The following is a 16,957-nucleotide window of genomic DNA, read 5'->3' as shown; positions in this document are numbered from 1 at the left end:
TAAAAAAAATAAAAAACAGTACACTTTTATACTGACCGTACCTATGTGTTTGTCAGTAAATAGGCTAGATTGCGTTGTGATGAATGGGACGGCCATTCATCTTAGTTCCGATGATGGCGAGTACAGATAGCACAGCAAAATAGTGGTTTTAAAATAAACAGTTACCGAATGATTTATGATTATGAACGTTTTTAGTTCTTCTAATGGAAAGTTCTAAAAATACTTTTGGTTAATTGAAAAGCGAATCTTGCGTTATAAAAACTGTTATTATTTTAAATTAGGTGCGGAGTAAAAGCTTTTCATACCTTTTCATAAACCAATAAAAGGTAATTGTTACAAGACTAGTGAGCTTAAATTTTATAAAGACCTTCAGTTGAACTCGTGACGTGGAATTGTTGCAACTATAAACAATATACTATCGTATAGATGTATGTGTGTGTACCAGAGTACACAGGTGAGAAGTTAAACTACTTTATTAAATAATTTGTCTACTTTTCACAATTCCACAGAAGTCATAAAAAACAACATGGCGCATAACCGAAAATCGTGACGGCATTGCTACAAAATTTCTCTCATACGTCGATAAGAAGATAAGAAGTTTCACTTCAATAATAATATTGACACACTTTTACAAGATACAGCAAGATAGACAAGGAAAGCTAATATATTGTCACTGTAACCGATTTTGACTGACAAGTCGTATACAGTCTGCCACGCTTGATATTAACTCGTTAGTATTTTGAATATTAAACTTTTATTTTGCATCTAAACGCTTTAGTCCATTGAAATGATTAATAAGGATTCTCATAAGCATTGACGAGCCTGGTCAACTTTGGAGCACTGTCACAGCGATTTAAATGAAGAAAATTAAAAAAAAAAATACCAAAAAATTTTCCTTAATAAGCATCTACAAGATTGATATAAGGTATTTTTTTATGTAAACTGTATAAAAAAGTAAAAAAGAAATTTGTTATAGAAATGTTCTCACTTTTTTGCTTATAACTTCTTTAATTTTAAATTTAGAGCCTACAGTTATGTCAACATATTTGTAGGCAAAGTGATTTGCTTCAAATTATGTCTTTACGATTTTTTTGCAGGACGAATAGTTTCCGAATTATCGCGAAAACGGTGTTAGCACCCCTTTTTCCAAGATGGCGGCCGGGAGACAAGGGTTGCAACCCTACAAACTTGGGGTTAAGCTTCTAGTAACCCCCACATATGTCCCAAAAATAAAATTAAGTCCTCTTAAAAATGCAATATTCGGTCCTTAAATTGTAACATTTCAATGGACTACTTGTGTATTCAGAGTCTGTGGTTGCCACGCAAGGAGCAGGCCTCCTCAAAGAATCACTGTTTAAAAATGTCAGTGTTCTACTCCAATAAAAAATAAAAATTTATCTGTGTGTTATTACTGTAAGGTAAGGTAGTGAAGTTTTTAGGTCCATACCTAAAGTATTATACATGGCAACGGTACCAATGTCTACTGTGGTATTACTACTACAAAGTTAGTTACTTGTTACTAAAGCTGTGATCTATAGGACTTACTTGGACTTTTCTCATTTTTTAAACATTATGTAATTTCAAATTTTAATACTAAAAGATCTAAGTTTTCACTTGTATCGGCAGTCTCTACAACTGCAATTTTTTTATTTTTGTCTGATGACGACCTTTATAGCCCAGTAGATAGTGACCCTGCCCACTTAGCTGGAGGTACCGGCTTTAAATCCAGGTTGGTGCAAACATTTATATGATGAATACAGATGTGCTGTTTCCCAGTAATGGATGTGTATATGAATTTTATGTGTTAGTGTCTATCGTATATGTATATCGTATTAAATTTATCGTCGTCTTGCATCTATAATATGGGCTATGCCTAGTTTCTGGCAAGATAACTTGTGTAAAAGAGTATCAATATTATTATAACGGCCCATATACCTAGGCCTAGGTATAATCTAGAAGTAAGTAGGTACTACCCGTGACTTTACTAGCCTGAACTTCAGCTTTGTGTTCAAGATGGAAAATGTTATTATTTGTAAAAGGAAGCGACAGTTTTGAGATATTTCACGGATGCAATATTCTTGTAGAATTACGGGAATCTCATAAAGAACGCGGTTATAATAATGTGGGGCGTAAAATAATTTAAAGTAGGGAACACGATGTTCAATTTGATTTAACAGGAGTGTACTTTTACTTAGCACTTAATAACACAAAATGATCCTTGCAAATGGCTGGAAGACATGCTGGAACCTGAGCGACGTTATGAAGGACAAAGAGCTTCATATCAATATAAAAATGCAAATTATTTGACAACTGCATACTTTTTGTGTATGTCAGTTAAACTTGAGCTTTAACTCAGAAAATGAAGAACAAACTCCAACAGATTGTCAGTACGTGATGGAAAGAAGTATGTTGAATGTAAAGAAGTCAGATAGACCGAGAAAAATGACATCTGAAGCAAAACAATAATTCTCGACAAAGCCTCGAAAATCAGAAAACTCAAATGGAGATGGGCTTGGCACTTGGTAAGAGGACAAGAAAAATGGAAAATAAAATGTTACAAGATGCTACCCCTGAGAAGGTAAACGGAAAAAAGGGATGAGGCGTGTTAAGAATATTTGAAATTTCAAGTAAACTTTTTGCTTGCTAATTTAAAGTAGCTGAATAGAAGATGCTACAATAAATTTAAGATCTAAAATTCATACTGTATTCGACGCAATAAATAAATTTCATTTAATTCGATTCTCCGTGACTCTGATGCCCACGGGCAAGTGTCTCGACCCTAAACGCCACAAATATGTAAAACTCGCAACATATTTGGGACGTTGTCTTCGGTAGTCGAAGCATCAACTGAAGTAGCTTGGACATGAGAAGGAGCCAGAGACTCTCAGCTGCAACAAGCTGCATCTCATACCAACGCCCAAAAAAATTCAACATTCAGAAAAGTTGAGCTTAAATAAGAAGAAGTTACTTAACTTGTATATCGTCAAACATTGCAACAAAAATACTTGTAATACTTTAAAAAACTTTGAGTCTAATTGTGAGAGGTATACTTGTAGTTCAACCTTTCCCAAAACTTTCATCCAAATTCCCTCTGCAAACGTGTGCAACCAATTTATTTTCTTCCATCTTCTCTACACGATCAAACAATCTCAATACTCCCTTTTCATCATCATCGTCATCTCAACCAGAGAACGTCCACTGCTGGACAAAGGCCTCCCCCAAAGATCGCTATGACAGACGGTCCTGCGCTGCCCTCATCCAATCTATTCTGACAATCTTGACCAGATCGTCGGTCCATCTTAGATTAGCTGTGTCATGTGCTCTGCCCATTGCCACTTCAGTTTCGCAACTTTATGTCGGTGACTTTGGTTTTCCTATCTCCTCATTTCTGATCTGATCTCACAGGAAATATCCGATCATAGCCTTCTCCATTGCCGCCTGATCAACCATGAGCTTGAATACTTTCTTTTCACCATAACTTAATTTTCTTCAATTCTGTATCGCCCTTTCTATGGAAGAGCGAGCTATGCGTCACCTATGATGGTATGTCATCACCGCGGCTCATACCATATTGTTTCTCCAGAGGAATGACTAGAGCGTTGCCGACCTTATAAAGCGTCGAATACACGTACATATGAAATAGAAAACACATTGGTACTCGTACGTGGCGGTTGGGGAGCGAACTAATGGCTCCGTGGTGAGTCAATGGTTCAATCTTTGTAATTATCATGACTACTTTATGGGTACTCACGATATATACTTTATTAATTTGATGCCGATATTTCGATCCAATTGCATGAATCGTGGTCGCGGCGGAACTGCGGTGGCGGCGAGAAACCCTTGACACATTGACACTAATAGTACATCAATCTGTCCACGTGGCGTCTAATTCGTTTTGGTCTTTGATTCCCTAATTCACGACACACACTACTGACAACGTCCATACTTTCGGGTCTTTTTTTACTACATAGTGAGACCACGGGATTCCATAATTGCGCTAGTCTAAAACCATCCTCCCTATTAAAATAGTTAGGATGCTTACTAACTTCGATAGCTTCTCTTACAGGGAAGTGGGATGTATTCGAGTTCAGCAGAAATTACTCGTGGGTTATACAGTTCGATCCAGTGGTTGGTTTTAACTATTTAACCACTGTTTAAATCTTCTTAATCCCAATTAAAAACGAACATTAATTGACATAATTGAGTAAAAGTAATGCCAAATTAACAAGAATAAATTAATTAATTGAAACGGGCGCAGTAACGCCATTCGTCTGAATGTGCTCTTATCTAAAAGAGGCGTCGTTAAGATAAAATGGCAGGTTGGGCCGCTCATTTGCACAATTTTAAAGGAAAATCTTGTTCCTAATTTTTAAGAGTCGTGGAAAAGCTTTTTACGTAACTTTACCAACTTTTCACTTCTTTTTAATTGCAAACATTACAACATTTATATACTTTTTTTCGTTACTTAAAAGTATTTATAATATAAACTTACAATTTATATATTATTTATTATAGAATAGTACGTGTATATATGTTACTTTGTGTGTATTCCCTATAGAATCCAAAAGGGCAGAACCAATTTTGATAACATTTTCAAAGAATCTTTAACTTAGAACTTAGAAATAACAAACTGTTCAGGTACCTGTTACTATGGATTGAATAGAGAAATTGTATATAACTTAACAATCAAGAAACAATTATTTTTCAAATTATATTTGAGTCTTATTAGCCCAGCAATTACAATAGCTGCAACGCTCTTCAAACCGAAACATAACACAGCTTTAAAATTTAATTATGTTTTAAAGTGAGAACCCTCACTTCTGGGATTAACTAACGATGAAGCCACAACCTGAGAGTTGAACAAAGCATACAAGATTTTATCAACGACACGTCACTCGAACGAATGGCTCAGTTGGAAAGAGCGCTCGCACGGAACGCGAGAGGTCGCGGGTTCGAGTCCCGCATCATTCATAAAATTTTGTTTTCAGTTTTATTTGTATAATATCTACACCTTGCACATTACTACTTGAGGAATGTATACATATAAATATCTATATATATTATAATTTATGTTATAAATAACAAACTGTTTAGATTTGAAAGAGCGACATCATTTCTCAATATGCAATTATTGGAGTTTACTCCTTAAGAATCGATTTTCATATAAGGCGCCCGGTATGAGAAAAATATGGAGAGTAAAACCTACTCAACAAATGGGATAGTAACGTTTTTGGTGCGCATCATTTCCCGCGCACCTTTCACTATTCAGTTGTGTGTGTGTGTGTGTGTATACTCGTGTGTAGCCAGCATACAGTATACTGCGTGATAGCTTACGCCTGTAGTATAATATACATATTAGGGTGTGCCAAAATGTGATGATGGACATTTTAAAATTGGAATTTGAGTTCCGTTTTCAACAGGAGTTGTGTTTGGGCATTTGCTGACATATATTAAATTAAAACACTTTTATTAGCTTCTGCTGTATGTATGTTTGTAACCGACTCCATTGGACTTGATTCTGTTTAATACCTGTTCAAAGACAATCGTTCTTGAGGAGTAAACTCCAGTCGTGCGTCGGAGCTGACACACACTTTTTTTGGGGTTGAGCAGGTTATCAACTGTAAAGTAGATCCTGTGGATGTACCCCAGGTTGTGGGTACAACCCGATAGTTAAACTACACATACCAAGATTTACGAAACTTACGTCATTCGAACGGTTGGCTCAGTTGGAAGAGCGCTCGGACGGAACCCGAGAGGTCGCAGGTTCGAGTCCCGCATCGTTCATAAATTTTAGTTAAAATTAAATTAAATTTACTTGAGGAATCAACAAAACTTTCCTGGACTTTTAAGATTTTTGTAAGTCATAAATGACTGTTCATTGTCAGTACATTTATGAAAATTTATTTTTTAATTTATTTTTTTTATTTTTTTTAGTTCACAAAAGTTTTGTTCATAATAGTTATATTAGTTATTATAACACTAGAAATAAGGGATTGCTTGTAACTAATTCTAGTAGGCTTCATAAGATACATTATAGCTTTGAGCGTTAATGCGTAAAACACTTTCATAGTAAAATCCCAGTTGGTGTTCAGGCATTATTTATATATAAATTTAAATGTTTTATTAAAAACGGCTCTGTTGTAAGTTGTCGGATAGCCTGGGACTACATTTTGATTATTTTATAACAACAACAGTGACAGTACATTATTGTATAATTTATCAAAAAGAGCGTAAAAAAAGAATGCTGGGAGAGTTTCTTGCGCCTCTACTCTCTCTGAGCGCCATTTGTTTCTGAAGCGGTGATAGTGTTTCAAGTGACATTAAAAACAATTGTAAAGGAATCAATTTTGAGAAAATAAATGTCTTTTATGCCTTTTTATGCTTTTTAAATGTGTATATCCTGTCTTTCTGCGTCATTTATTTAAGAATTTTCCGTCAACTTACCTTCGTAGAGCCAGTCAGGTACTCCATTATGAACTGTACCGGGTATACCGGTGTCTGTGACCCGGTAACCGGTTGACGACCGTGGTGCAGGCCGGTAGAAGATGTCGTAATCCTTCACTGTGATGAGCCCGTGTCCTTTAGGAGTCCACATTGCTAGCAGCAGTAGAGGTCCTTCGGTAATCACTCCTCCCACTTCATCTGGTAGAGGCGTTAAGGGGTACGATTCACTGTGAACAAATAAAACATTTTAGATGTTGAAAAATAAGGTTCAGGCTGGCTGGAAAATGTATTGCTTGAACAGCAAAAATATAAAAAGGCATAAAAGGCATTTATTTTTCTCAAAATTGATTCCTCTAGAATTCTTTTTGATGGCATTTCTATATGTCGTTGCAACTGCATTCGTCGCCTTGAGACATTAGATGTTAAGTCTCATTTGCCCAGTAATTTCACTAGCTACGGCGGCCTCCAGACTGAAACACAGTAATGCTTACACATTACTGCTTCACGACAGAAATAGGCGCCGTTGTGGTACCTACCTATAATCTACCCGGCATCCTGTGCAAAGGAGCCTCCCACTGGTAAAGGACCCCACTGCCTTAGCACTAGGGATCATTTTTGTATATCCCTGTCTTTATAATAGACTAAATAGGCTTTATTACTATAAAGAACAGTCTTAAGTCTCTTTAAAAACGTTTATATATCACTTATAGACGGTAGTAGTGATGAGGTGGCAAAAAAAAAACAAAAAATCCCCAAAGAAGGTCGAAAACAGTCTCAAAATCGTGCCGAAACAAAGAAAGAGGAAATGCATTCACAACACAAAGTTGAAAGTGTCTCCGAGAGTATTTTCAATATTGCTACGTCGTTTTTCTTTCAGCTCAAGGCTTCTAAAGTCTATTCACACGTACCACATAAACGCGTACATATATTAAGCGTCATTTTTATTGCCTGCGAGCAATGACGTCTATACGTCATGGCCTGGGAGTGTCAAAAAATGGTTAATATTGCTTAGATCACTTTATGTATATTGTGTGTTTGTTCATGTGTTCAGGTGTGACAGTTGTTTTTTTAATTTTCCGTATTTATTAATTGATTTGTTACGTGACATTAAATATTGTAGAATGAAGGTATATATACTTTTGGTTGTGCAAAAAGGTAATAAAGAGTTGACATTACCAGGATTCTTTGCACAGGATGCCGGATAGATTATGGGTACCACAACGGCGTCTATTTCTGCCGTGAAGCAGGAATGTGTAAGCATTACTGTGTTTCCGTCTGAAGGGCGCCGTAGCTATTACTATTACTAGGCAAATGAGACTTAACATCTTACGTCTCAAGGTGACGTTTTGGGTTTTAAAAGAATCCTGAGCGGCACTGCATTGTAATGGGCAGGACGTATCAATTACCAATAGCTGAACGCTCTGCTCGTCTCGTTCCTTATTTTCATAAATAAAATTGTGTGTTTAATCAAATCAAATCAAATCAAATCAAATCAAAATCAGTTTATTCACGTAGGTCACGGAAATGACACTTATGAATGTCAAAAAATCTTCGTAAAGGGTTGAGCTAATGAGAAGAAGTAGCAAGAAACTCATTGCCACTCTTTTATATAAAGATTTACATTTAAGTACATCGATTTAAAAATCATTTCAAATTACAATATAATATGTAAAATGTAAAATGATGCAACAGACATTTATTAAATCATTATGCTTTAAATACGTCATGGCAAATAAATGACGAAAAACTAAAAATGTCCTAATGAATTACTATTTGAAATAATTGAAACACGTGATAGATGCAGTACTCACTACTATTCTCTAACCTATGCGCCATCATACTGTTTGGATGACAGATTTTCTATACATGTATATTATACTCATACAGTAAAATTCAGTTCTGCAAAAAGAGACTTGACTTAGTTAACGAACACTTTGAACTTGACTGAACAAAGGTGAAATAAATTCAAATATTCTCGGTTTTTAAGTTTCTTCTTTAAGTCGCATATCCTTAGAGATGAAGTTTTAAAGCTGTTATGTTAATGTGACATCTTGGTAAATCTCTAAGAGTTTAATCTTATAAGTTTAAGCTATTGAAGACTTTTTTGTACGGGATTAGGAGGACAACCATGTGTATAGGTCATCTAATGTTATTTGAACACCACCGCTTAAACACTTTACTTTTCTCATTTACGCGATTCTTGACGTGAATACTTCTTTAAGCGCATTGAGCCCTTCATTTCAATAGACTGACGAAACTGAGTTGTCACACTCAGCTATGTAACGTTCCTAAACGTAAAGGGGAGTCGAGTCGACAAAGAGAGCGCGAGTAATTAAGTATAAAAAATTAATCTTTTTAGATAGAATTTATAGATGATGTAGAATTTATACCTGCGCCTCTTGGTTGGCTTAAAAAAGCGCTTTTACCAGCTAAGCCAACCATACGCATGACGCATGATTCGTAAATCCATATATCGCATCGACCTGGAGATGTACGTGTGTGAATGTTTCATAATACCGCGCTGTAATGGAATCTGCTCATCCAGTTAGTGAGGATGAAAATTAAGGTTGTAGCGAGTTGTGACAGCAAGTCACATCCAGGGTCCAGGAGTCCATCGGCAAGAATAAACGACGGCATTTCGAAACACAAATTGATAAATTTTCAATTTATTTCTCAATTTTTGTCCTTTACGAAACATATACTTACCTACTTATGCAAACTAAGCATTGTGTATTGCCTGGATCCCCAACAATATGACTGTCTAATCTATTATTTAAAATAAAATATCTTCATTAAAAGTAGAACTACATTAGAATACCGGTTTTACTTTTGCTATACCTACTTATTTACACACAATACATTGTGTCGTCATACAGCTGATATTAGCTGATATTACAATGTTATATGTTGTTATAATTTTCATTCAAACCGTGATGAAAAAGAAAAAGAATGAATTAACCTCCGATTCCATTATACATATCATCTTTCATACTAATAATGAAATAAATAAGTTCTTAATGATTGCTGAAAATAATTTGGAAGCGCGTAAAAATACGCCGTTCATATGAAGATACCTTTAGATTGCACCTTCAGTGAACTCGACATAACACCAGGGTAATGTAACAGTTCCCAAGAGAAATACAGGCTGCAAGCGAGCTTAGAGCTAGCATACAGCGATCCATGGACTGCGTTATTAAATTTCAGTAAGGAAGGAATATTGCGTTAGGTTATATATGCTACTTACTCCCTAAGTTGTAAGAATCACCCGAATTTCACTGCGGTGAAAATAAAGTTAAGCATCACACATCTAAATGAAATACTTTTATAAGTACATGTCTCATGTCAGTACTATGGACAAACGATCAGGTAAATAAATGTATTTATTATAATTAAAGTTATACAAGAGAATTAAATGGCACTTGTTGATAAAAATAAACGAATTAATGTATTTAAGTAAATATAGTTATACTTATACTATCGATTTAACTAATGGCACTTAGTAATTATTACGACTAATATGAAATATCGGCTACAAATAAATATAATATATATATTCTGAGCACCTGTCATAATAATTACTATGTTAAAGTTCCGCGATGATAAAAGTTCAAAAATGAATGGCACTTGTTGATAAAAATACACGAAATGTATTTATTTTTAAAGTTAATATATTTGTAGTTATACTAGAGACCCGACCCAGCTTTGCACGGAACCAAAGAACATCAATGTCGTTGTGAATTAGATTTAAATTAAACACATGTCTGTCCGTCTATGATATTTTTTATAGATCTGTATATAAAAGATCGTTACTAACATTAATACGATATTCAAGTGCCTACTTTGAAGTTTAAAAAGCTCACGATAAACAACTTTTAAAACTGCATAATTTCACGCTGAAAAACTGTTTTCACGTTTGCTCTCCGTTTGTGACAAAGTTTAAATCAAATTGAAATATTTTGAGCATTTCGTCGCCATTTTTAGCTACTGCATTGCGTATGCGAGCTCATAAAATACCGGGGCTATATTCAAAACTATTTTTTACTAAAATTCATTGCGAAAGTGAAAAATAATTGCTTTAACTTTATAATAGGTTTTCCTTTGTTGATACTCACGTTTATTTAAACGAGTATTTTGATTTTGTGAATACAACGGCTGAAACGATACTGTTTATTTGACATTTGTCGATTTGTGGATATATATAAGTCGCAGTTATATTGTCAAAGACCTGATATTACAATTTCACTAGTGATATTATAATAAAATGGTATATTATCAATCGACTTTATTTCTTACAATTTAACGGCCTGGTTTTAGTGCCATTGTAATGTCACGGGTACACTATAGTGACATTGTAAGGCAATGCTATTTTATCAATATTACTGGTCGTTAGTTTATGAGGCCGTCTCTGATTGTTCTGTTTCTTGTATTTCTTGTATCGTCATTATCTTTTAGTTAAATATTAGTATAATCAACTAATGGTTATCCAACCGAATCGGCCTTTGTTCACTTATAGGTCCCAAAAACAAATTGACACTGTTAATAACAGCGGCAGCAGCCGCTGAGTGTCGGGACCTAATCGGCCTTGTAAAACATTTCAACAATAATTTCAGACAGAAAATTGCATACAAGCTCCTATATTTACTATTATTGTTCAAAGAAAATGCAATTTTTACAGTTAAACGACTGTTTTCTTCTTGGCTGGCCAGGTTAAACCATAGATGAATATTTTTTTTATTAGAGCACTATCACCTTTATTTTATTCTCTTTGTTTCGCATTTTTTAATATTTTTGTTCTTGTAACTGCTAGATTATCAGCGCTTAAACCAGCTTAATTCTAAACAGAAGATATCGCACAACAAAAACATCAGAAGAAAAATTAAAACAGCCCAACACAGAATATTTCATTCCCTTTCAATTTCCAAAATTTTGTTACAACTGATTAAGTTTTGAAAGTGGAAATAATGGAAACTTAAATTCAATTTTAACAGTTTTTTGCTCAGGATTTTAAGTTGGAGCTATCCCTATCTCACTGATAATAAGCTCAACCACGCTGGCGCTGAAGAAATATTGATTTAAATCCAATAAAGGTTTGAGCTAATGTTTCTTCACAAATCCTTACCTTATGTTGTTGAAGTGTTGAGCAGACTTTCAACTGTTAGATAGAAATTGTAGATGAAGCCATCACTAAAGAGATAAACAAATATACCAAGATTCATAGACCTTCCAGGTATCAGACGGTTGGCTTAACGGAAACATCCTTTGCGAGACGTGAGCCGAGGATTCAAATTCCGCATTGGTAGAGATATTCCCGGGTATAAATATTCTATTAAAGTGCTACAACAGCGTATAATTTATTTCCCACATATTTGCACAATATTTCAGTCCACTGACTCGACTTATTCAAACCATGTTCGATTTATACGTCGTTCAGATTGATAAGGTAAGCTACGGCTTGTTTTGTCTGGCCGTTTGGCTACCAGGATAGCAGAATGCGTGAATAGTAGTGATTATTAGTTGCCCAAAGTACAGGTGGAAAGACCGGGTAATGATGATCTGTGGGAGATGAAAATTATAAATTGGCGTAATATGGCATCGGACCGAAATAAGTGGAGGACTCCCGTGTCGGATTTCAAGTCCTACTATGGGTGACTGTGCCGCAGGAGTACGTTAGTAAGTATATGTTACTAGCCGTTCCCGCCCGCTTCGCTGGGCGAATTTTAAAAGGAAATAAATTAATGAAGGAACGTTGGAATTCAAAAAATAAAGCCATAAACCATCTAGACTAAATTTCGCATCGAATGATGGTAGTTGGTGGTAGTTTCATGTCGATACGATCAGTTGTTTAGGCGTGATTGAGCTTCAAACAAAGACCATTTTCATTATATATAAAGAAGATAACGTTTTGGTTAGATAAAAATTGCTCTAAGTAACCCTGTGGCTAACACACATTATTTTAGTATATATTTATTATTGTATCATAGGTATATACTATACAAACAAGTATTTAAATATTTTATTTCATATCTTTATGTATACCTATTAAAGCACAACACAATCAGGCATTACACTAAAATAATCTGAAATTCTGCGGGTAGACAGAAATATTTCTGGTCACGTGATCTGAACTAAATACTTGAATGTCATTCAATTTATTCCATTGAAAGTATAAGCTCACGCATCTCTTTGCAATTTCTTTAAATAATATTCTTAATTATTTTCTAAAGTATTATTGTATATAGTATCAGTGTTTGTGTAAGTTCTTTATATATTATGTACTCCTTCTTAGATTGTCGTATTATAAATAGTGAAAAAGTGTTGGTGTTTTTCTGACTAAGGTACTGTACCCAAATTATTTCAGTAACATTATATTCGAACCCCATACACTAAAACCCACTACTTATTTTTATCTAACTTGATATATAACCGAAGGATTTATAGAATACTAGCTGACCCGGCAAACGTTGTTTTGCCATATAAAGTATAATTCACGCGATAGTTTTATAAGTAATAAAATATTGCCTATATTATAGCCTGTACATCATTTTGTTCTATTGTCAATAGTTTTTGCAGCGCACGCAAAAATAGGTTTTCGATTTTACACCTTGTGTTACAAAATAGCAATTTTATTACGGATCCCTAATTTTGAAAAACATAGCCTATAACCTTCCTCGATAAATGGCCTACCCAACACTGAAAGAATCATTCAAATCGGAACAGAAGTACCTGAGATTAGCGCGTTCAAACAAACAAACAAACACTGCAGCTTTATAATATTAGTATAGATTAACTTTTCAACTTACGTGGTAAGTACATCGTAGATGGTATACCTCGCCAGGTATGAGAACCGATGTAGCTGACGAGGAGTCTGTGCCAACAGGAGGAATCGCCGGTCAGCAGACAGCGAGAACGTACTCGGTTCCAACACGCGCTGAAACAAACTAATGCACTCAGAATTTTCACAATGGCAATACAGAGACATTACTAATTTTCCGCATATTTTAATAGAAGTAGAAGGTCCATGATTTGTGATTTTGTCTTTCCGTTCTTTATTGTAATAAAAACTCATCCTCGAGGCCTTTAAAAGGCGTGGAATCCTCAATAATCAAGCGGATAATATCTTCTTCCTTCAGTATCAGGAATCTATCTAATGTATCCTACTCAAATTATAATAAATAATAAAATATTCCAGCTGGATATGCTCAGGCTCATGTACCGCAGTAGTAGCTGAGGACTTTTTTTCAACAATTTGTTATGTTTTGAAGTGCTAACCCTCACTACTGGGATCAATTACACAAATAAAACTGAAAGCAAAATTTTATGAACGATGCGGGACTTGAACCCGCAACCTCTCGCGTTCCGTGCGAGCGCTCCTACCAACTGAGCTAACCGTTCGAGTGACGTATCGTTTATAAAATCTTGTATGCTTTGTTTAACTCTCAGGTCGTGGCTTCACCTACAGGATCTACTTTACAGTATCGATATCTGATAACATGCCCAACGCCAATATTTGCATATTAGGAAATTGACTTGAGATGTCGCTCCTGCAAATCTAAACAATTTTTTATATTTTAAAGTGATAACCTGAGGGTTAGAAGTGAGCTTCTGGGATTAATACACAAATAAAATGAACAAAGCATACAAGATTTTATCAATGATACGTCACTCAAACGGTTGGCTCAGTTGGAAAGAGTGCTCGCACGAAACGGAGAGGTTAGGAAAATTAGGGTTTCAGTTTTATTTGTGTGACTTTCTTTGACTTAATAATTATTGTAAAACAATATTTCAGTCGTGCTGCCAAGAGATCATTTAAAAGGACAACTGCAGCTCCGTCATAAAATCAATAGTACAGCAATTAAAAATTAGGGTTTAATTTCGACTATTTCCTCCTCCAAAACTTAACCAATTGTGACCAATTTATGGAAACTGAATAGAAATGGTGTATTCCTGTCGGACTGTTTAAATTTTTCCACTTAAGGATTAAGCACTAGTAGCCATTTCTTCGAGATTAGGGTTGTACCTTAAAACATTTTAATTGTGAACCCAAGACTTTTGGTATTGTTAAAATTAATTGATATGGCATGGCCTTCTGCTATAGGCCTGTGACTCCTTCATTTTTGTTAGTGAAATTTTTTTTTTCAATCTTCAATTTAAAACTGAGGCAGTTATGACGTGGTAAAGTAGTATAGGAACCATCCTGCGATTGAATGCAAAGTGATCACTCACTTCCGCTGGTAACAAAACATTTTGTATCCACAAAATCCCAACCGAAACTCTAAGCATACTATAATGATTGAGCAATGAAACAACGTGTTCATAACCTTTATATCTGGCTCTCGGCCATTGAAAAGTGATTGATAACTCAAGTTTTATTCGTTCAATATTCATTCAGTCTCCAGATCCAGCTCAACAGGTCAATTCACTTAAGTCTTAAATGTTTCTATTAAGGTGAACGCTAACCACTTTTGCATTTTCATACTGTTGGATTGGTTGTATTTCTGTTTGTTTCTCTAGCAGACAATTTAATGTTGTTAATTTTTTAAAGTGAAACTTCTTCAGAATTGTTGTGATTTAATTTAATCGTCGATGAAACGAAAATGCGAGACGATAGAGGTGCCGTTGCAAGCTATAAATATATATAAAGCTAAATAATAATTTATGAAACTATTATTTTGGCCGCCGCGCCATTTTATGATTTCAACAATATGGATATCGTCTCCGAGGTTCTCGCGGGTGCAAAGAACCAATTTGGGATCATTTTTTAAATCCAATATGGCTGCCGCGCAAAATTATTTTTGGAGCTATACGTATGCGTGGTGATTATAATGATAACCCATTAGGGTTACCCAAGCAACTAAAAGGCATCTTTCGGAAAATGTTGTGCCACACGGAACTAAAATCGTTGAAATCAGGAAACTGTGTGCTAATGAACACGAACATGAAACACTAGGAAACCTCAGTATTTTGATGTGTTCTTCAAGGGCTGATGATGCACATGAGAATGAAAGTGACGGTTATATTATAGATAACTTAGAAGAAAATGTAGGCATAATGTCTCGCTTACTAGATCATAACCAACCTTGTGAATATGTAGATATAGTGAATAGTTGGATATATTGGCTTTGTGGTGAGATCTCTATGTCACTATTTAAATTATGCATGGATTGCATCGCATCGACGTGTTAACTGTGAATAGAAAGTTTGAGTACCACAAATTAGTAAGCTCACCAGATGGAGGTGGAAATATTTGTCACGTAGGCATTAGATTTGTAAAGCTGCAGAATTTGTAATATATGTAATATAAATGTAATAATATTACAGTATTATAATAAATAATTTTAAGCTTGGTGAAAAATAGTAGACCTTACATTTATCCTGATACTCTATATCCATCACAATATTACAATCGTAGCCTACCCCTGATTAAAAATACTCATTGAAAAAATGTTTTCACACACACACACACACACACACGCACATACTCACGCCTTGTTCCCGTCGGGGTAGGCAGAGACTAGGTAGAATTCTCTAAACGTCCCCAATTTGATCGACGATGTTCTACGAGGTCTCCCGCGACCGACTTGCCCACACACACCCGCAGTCACTCTCCCTTCAATATGACCTTCATATCTTCCGTGTCTTGTAAACATGTTTTCAATAATCCTAATTCTTTTTTATGTATTTATAAATACACAGTTCACATGAAGCGACTGTTTATTTTTTCAATACTTTTCAATGAGTATTTTAATCAGGAGCTTTTCAGAAGTTTTATTTCTTGTGTGACTTGCACACACACACATATTTTTTTCTTAGAGTTTCGCTAGGCTGGTATGCGGGCGTTGCGCCGAGACATATATCTGCGTGAAGCTTCTGCTTCCCCCCCCGCGATATTCACGCTTCCCCTTTGTCGCCTGTGGCGTGATTATAGCGGTTGCACTAAAGAGTACGCGGTAGCGAGTTTAGCGGCCCAATTTATAGGTGGTAGCTACAATATCATTAGAGCCGTTCCCGAGAACCATATTCACGAGCTTGTCTAACAGACTAAGATAATTTTAATTTAATAGAAATTATTTAATACCACAGTGGCATTTTTTGCTACCCTCATGCAGTTATGTGCATAATTCTTCGATTTGAGGGGCTAGTGAAATTACTGAACGAAGGAGACTTAACACCTTATATGTCAAGTTGACGAGCGCACGAATTGCCTTTTAAAAGGCCGTCAAAAATGTCCGAGCGGCGTTGTATATACGTAAACTTATGCAAATAACATTAAAATATCGAAATTAACACCTTATTTCACGGTAGTAATGTTTAAAGTCTATTGTATACGAGCATTAGAGGCTTGGAGGCGAACACGAGTTAAGAAAATTTTATTTTAACAATTATTTAGCAAAATGATTTAAAACGTCAAGTTACACAATTTTGTTAATTTAAAAGGAGACTTAGATGAAATACGACACTACATACCTTAAAACTTTGGACATGCTACTATTTGGATAGTTTTTCACTGAACATT

The 16,957-nt window shown here is 35.2% G+C and overlaps 1 protein-coding gene across 2 annotated transcripts in view; it reads right to left on the bottom strand.

Annotated features, from left to right (window-relative positions):
• Nucleotides 1-16,957, bottom strand: part of LOC126970970 (inactive dipeptidyl peptidase 10) — a 193,052-nt gene that overhangs the window by 63,615 nt on the left and 112,480 nt on the right. For both annotated transcript variants that reach the window (XM_050817125.1, XM_050817126.1), the window contains exons 5-6: nt 13,245-13,372; nt 6,445-6,671 (exon numbers count right to left, since the gene is read on the bottom strand). In XM_050817125.1, the coding sequence (XP_050673082.1) occupies nt 6,445-6,671; nt 13,245-13,372 (355 nt within the window). The remainder of the gene's footprint in view (nt 1-6,444; nt 6,672-13,244; nt 13,373-16,957) is intronic.

The sequence above is a fragment of the Leptidea sinapis genome, chromosome 22 (assembly GCF_905404315.1).
Source record: "Leptidea sinapis chromosome 22, ilLepSina1.1, whole genome shotgun sequence".
Lineage (NCBI taxonomy): Eukaryota > Metazoa > Arthropoda > Insecta > Lepidoptera > Pieridae > Leptidea > Leptidea sinapis.
This window is presented reverse-complemented; position numbering and strand designations above follow the sequence as displayed.